The sequence below is a fragment of the Protobothrops mucrosquamatus genome, unplaced genomic scaffold, assembly GCF_001527695.2.
Source record: "Protobothrops mucrosquamatus isolate PMUCROS unplaced genomic scaffold, P.Mucros_1.0 scaffold1765, whole genome shotgun sequence".
NCBI classification, from domain to species: domain Eukaryota; kingdom Metazoa; phylum Chordata; class Lepidosauria; order Squamata; family Viperidae; genus Protobothrops; species Protobothrops mucrosquamatus.
This window is the reverse complement of record NW_015387905.1, coordinates 249-5,850: the sequence shown is the minus strand read 5'-3', so window position 1 is coordinate 5,850 and position 5,602 is coordinate 249. Positions and strand designations below refer to the sequence as shown.

At 38.8% G+C, this 5,602-nt stretch overlaps 1 protein-coding gene across 1 annotated transcript; it reads right to left on the bottom strand.

Annotated features, from left to right (window-relative positions):
• Positions 1–563: 563 nt before the first annotated feature.
• On the bottom strand, positions 564–5,348 carry LOC107293898 (ankyrin repeat domain-containing protein 40-like; the record flags this gene model as incomplete). Its single annotated transcript, XM_029285490.1, has 3 exons — positions 564–710; positions 3,678–3,853; positions 4,842–5,348. Coding segments are annotated over 3 exons (830 nt in total), but the record flags the coding sequence as incomplete, so codon positions are not given.
• Between the last annotated feature and the right edge of the window lie 254 nt (positions 5,349–5,602).

Here is a 5,602-nt window from a genome sequence, read left to right as displayed (position 1 = left end):
TACCCAACCGGTCGTAAGTCAAGGACTTTCCCTGCCCGGGAGCACCGCGCATGCGTGGTTCCGCCCCCTGCGCCGGCCGAGGCGTAGCTGGCAAGCGGCAGAGACGGAGCAGGCCGACCACCAGCTGGCCCAGCCCAAGGGAGGTAAGGCACCCGCCGGAAAAGGGGAAAAAAATGGCAGACAAAAAAAATGGCGGACAAAAAAAATGGCGGACAGCCTTGCTTGGTGACCCCCGTGAAATGGTCGATCGACCCCAAATGGGGTCCCGACCCACAGGTTGAGAACCACTGGACTAAGGGAACAAGAACCTGCTAATGAAATAACTGATTATTTTAATTACAAAGCAGGATTTTTTTGTTTGCATATGGGGAAGTAGTTAGGACAGATTACACATAAGACTTCTGGTGTGCTTACGCTGATTAGGAATTTGGTGGCAACTCCAACAATATTAAGTACAAACACAAAGTATCGCATCTTAACTGAAAATATAGGAAACTTTAAAAATTAGCTTTAATAATAGCTTAAAATAGAATATTCACTATCCTTCCTGTAAATCCTAAACTTCAATATATAAGGTTGGCTGCTTTGATGTTGTAGCAAGTTTTTTCTACCAGAGTTGTTACTGCAGCATTTCTGAGAGAAGACGTGATGCTTCTCGCTAAAACTAACTCCAGCTCTTGAAAATTCTGAAGCCTGGCCACATCTTCATCCTTGGAGGAGAAAGGAAATAGTATTTTTTAAAATAATTAAAGCAGTTTCAAACTGTGAAACCTAATAATAAAACGAGTAATAGAGACTGCATTAAGATGATGGATTACTTTAATACTACCTTAAGAATCTTAGTTAATGAAAAAATTTCTTTCAAGCTTCAGGAACTGTTCAAGCATTCCATATTTATTATACTAATCCATACTGCAGACTAAACCCAAAGAGCTTTTATGAAGCCCCCTTCCCATCACGTCCTTGGAACCATTATACGTTTTGTGTGGAGGTCTATGGAGGGATGCAAAATGCTCTCATCTGAATGTACTTAAGCTCAGTGGAATATCCCAGTTTCCAGGGCTATTCTGAGAGCACTGGATCTGCCTAGACTTGTCATTGCTTTGTTTACACCTTGTCAATCAATGCAAGTTTTTTGTTAGAAATGGAACATTAAAGGCTAGAGTTATATGTGCTGCCTTTTATATAAATTACTGAAGTACTGAAGACTCACACACTGCACTGATAAATTATGCAGTTTGCTCAGTTTTGAGTTTAGCATCCAGGAACTTGGTTGTTCTGATTCAGAGATCACAATTGTAGATTTTGGCAACCTTTCTGCTCTCCAGTAGCATCATGAAATGACCAGTGTGAAAAAACCTCTAAATTACCAAATTTTGTGAAAGTCTCACAAAGTCCCAAATCTTTATAGCATCACATAAAAATCTCACAAGATTTGTTTCATAGTAAGTTTCAGGTTTAGGAGGGGTGATATGCAGGCAACTCGTAAGTTATGAACTGCAATACTAGATGAATCTGGATAATTGAATCAGTGCTGCTTAAGGAAATCAGCTCAATGTAGAAACACAGCCAATTACTAGTATCATTAAAACAAGGAATAAGAAATCCTGTTTGAGAAGTTTGCTTGCATACAACTCTATTTTTATTGAGTCTGCAAATCCTTGGAAGAGGAGATAAAATCTTGCAAAACGATAGTTTAGCTCCTTGGCTTATGGCGTGAGTTAACTAAAATTAAGTATAAAAAGTAACCAAAAATATTTAGGTATAGATATTATTATATAAGAAGTGAGCCAGCCAATTTTATTTTGGATATCCTTGTATATATAAACCGATGCAATCTTATAGATATAAGAAGGTTGCAGGCCTGGCAGTAGATTAAGGAGGAGGTCAAACCTTGCTACAGTGCTTCAACAGGAAAAAGGGCAAAGGGCATTGTAAAATCAGACAAATAATCTACATTATCCTGGTGCAAAGGTCCTTTTCCTGATCAGAGACATAATAAAGGTAGGGGGAGAGGCAGACCAGCTCCCCACATTTCACTCTGCTGAAACAAGCCTAGCGGTTTCTGTTTAGGCAGTTTGATTTTCCATCCCCTATAGCAGGGGTAGTCAACCTTGGCTCTTTTATGACTCATGGACTTCAATTCCCAGAATTCCTGAGCCAGCTCTACATCACGGGTGTCAAAACTCGATTGCATCACATGACCTATCATGACTTTTTTGCCTTTGCGGAGCCAGGGTGGGTGTGGCCTGCACCTGACTCATCCGGTTCGCAGGCTGCCAGTTTGACATCCCTGCTCTACATGGTTACAAAGCACTACTAAAGCGTATTCTTGACTCTAGAATTTTCTGCACATTGTCAAAGCAAGAATATACAGTATTTGCAGCGTTGACACTACTCTTAACACTGTTTCTGAGAGCTGAAGTGTGACTGAAGATGGAGCGAGGGAAAGTAGAATTAGAAGAGCATTGGCAGAATCTCAAGAGTAAGAAGACGGAGACCAACGGGGTTTGCTCATCTAAAACTCTACTGTATGATTCAAACTTCGGTTAGTTACACTTTTTAAATTGCGTGTGCAAAATATTTTCCAACATGGATTTCAAGCTATTAATTAAACCCATAATGCTAAAAACAATGAACCAATTGTTCAGAAATGATTGTTTTTGCAAGAATCCTTAACTGAATCTTACCTCAACTACTACTTGTACATACCAAATAGAAGGTCTGTGAACAGCAGACGCCACACAGGCCTTCCCCCCTTTTTGGCATGAAAAAATAATGGATGGTTGTTTTTTTCTTGGCCCTTGCTAATACAGATCAGGCAATTGCTTTAGATAAATGCTGATTATACTCCTATCAACTAACTGATGGAAGTTCTGAGGTGCTCATTGGGGATAAACCTGTACTCATTATGCTGGCCAACAGCAAGAAGCATTTGGTACAGTGCTTATCAAAAACTTCCATTACATGTTTCAATCCTCTATAGAAACTTTACATACAATAATAGCAGGGGGGAAAATCTCTAACACAGTATTCAGGGCAGTAAACTGCAACAAGAGCTTAAATCTTAAAAGTCCATATAAACCAACATTTAAACAGTCAACTCTTGCTTCTGTCCCAATTAAGTACCATCCATGTTCTCCATGGTATGGAACTTTTAACTGGCCTGTCTCTGGACTGGCGCTCCAGCCAGAATTGTGCTACATGATTCTGTGAATTGCAGTAATTTTAAGCTACAATTTATGCTCACTTCTTGAAAGTAAATTGTTCTCTGCTGAGAACTTTGAAGGCTTTCATGCTGAAAAGCAGAGGTTGAAGGCACACTCAAATATTTTTCACTGATTCACAACATGCTCATGCACATATAGCAAAATATTCTATCTCTAGATGTTTGAAGGAAAGGTTTCTTCTTGTATTATTATCTTGGCAAGGAATATTCTTGCACAGTAGTTGTTGGCATGCATGAGGAATTCTGAACTCATCCTAAAGCCTTTTTAGAAAGCAACACATTAAAATGTAAGATGTTAATTCTTTCTGTACTAATTAATAAAAAATCAATTGTACGTCACAGTAATAACTGCTAGTTCCATGTCTCTTATGTACTATTTTGGATAGTGAGCCATTTTCAACAGCTAATGTCACCAAATAAATGTTTAGAAGAAAATCTTTGTGTTTACCTTTCTCAATAATGTATTAGGTAACTTTCTAATCTTTTCCACTTGTTCAGAATTAATTCCCAGCTCACAGCAACACACTTTGAGCAGATCCTGGTAATTCAGTTGTTTTCTGTCCAGTTCAATTTCAATGAAGTCATATTCTTTAGGATTCTGAACTCTTACTTTAAGCACCAATTCTATATATGTATATGGGGGAGGAACATATATATTCACATGAAATAAATGCTCATTAGCAAGAACAGAAACAAAAATGATACGTTCTCTGCAATCCCCAAATCATTTTCTTTAAACCATGTCCTTCATTAACAGAAGAAAGAAATGGCTCCAGACAATTAGGATTATTAGAAGAAATTAACTGTAGACTAAATTAGGAATTTGGAGGTACTGGGGGGCGGGGCATCCCAGAAGAGGGAAATGGCAAATCACTGCTGTATTCTTGCCAAGTGGTCACATCCATCATTGGGGGTCAAACTTGACTTAAGACAGACTTTACCTTAGCATGTAATCAGAAAATGAAGACCAAAATGCAGTGCTGATGGTTATTGCAAATGGATAATAAGGTTGTGGACAAAGGAAAAAGGGATTCACCATCTATACAGGTAGTCCTTGAGTTACAACCACAACCGAGTCCAAAATTTCTATAAAAATACTAAGCAAGACAGTTGAGTGAGTTTTGCCCCATTTTATGATCTTTCTTTCCACAGTTGTTAAGTGAATCACTATAGTTGTTACGTTAGTAAAATGGTTGTTAAGTGAATCTGGCTTCCCAATTGATTTTCCTTGTCAGAGGGTCACAAAAAGGTGATCTCATGACATTGCAACCATCATAAATACATGGCATTTGCCAAGTATCTGAATTTTGATCACGTAACTGGGGATGTTGCAACAGTCGTAAGTGTGGAAAACAGTCATAAATCACTTTTGTCAGTGCTGTTGTAACTTTAAACAGTCATTAAATGAACGATTGTAAGTCAAAGACTACCTTTAACTCCAATGGCTTCCTGGGCTCCTAGAACTTATTGCTGCCTCTCCTATCGGAAGTGCACATCCAAACCCCCCCCCCCCCCCCCGCTTTATCATGGGTGCTTTCCCATTGGATGAAGAGCAAACCTAAACAACCTGTCAAGAAAAATAAAGAAACATTATTTGAAAGGTTTTCAGTACCGTCCATATTGCATGGAAAAGTTCTACTGAAAAGCAGTGGCTGTAATGCGGACTCTGCGTCCATAGTGGCATCATTTGTTTGGTTAGTCATATGTTGTCTAGATGGACAGGAAATCAAGTGATCTCTGTTGTGATATGCAGATGAAAAAAATGAGGGAATAGAGCTTTGAACGCTAGACTTTATATCTTCGGATGCTTCTGCAACCACGGATGAAATGAGTTCTTCAACCCAAAGGTGTTTCCCAGAGAGTTCTGTTCCTCTGTGCAAAGAAATTGCTACATCGTTGTTTTCTGCTTGAACTGTTGATAAACAAAGGCTAGTTTCACCAGCAGATAAATGAGGTGTGGCAGAATTATTTTCTCTGGGTGGAGCACCCATAAGAGCAGCACCATCCCCTTTTTGATGGTAAGTCGCTGGAAATGATTCATTGGTGAGACAGTTTGCTATACCACTCAGCAGCTTTAAGTTATTTACTTCTTGATTATCACCACCTTCCACTTCAGGAGCTATTAGGAGAAAATAAAATAAAAAAAAATAGAATATTTTAACCATTCTCTCCTATGAGAATAGTTATTCCCATGCATTTCAGAATCGGCAGAAATAACTATACCTCAACTTTGGGAATCACGTTTTAACTGCAAAGGAACAGCAAACAGATTTAACAGGCAAACAGTTTTAAGTACAAGAGAAATGCAGACCCACACATGAAGCTAACCAAATACTTGGTTAAGAATAGGACAGTTATTTTTTATTTGGAAGC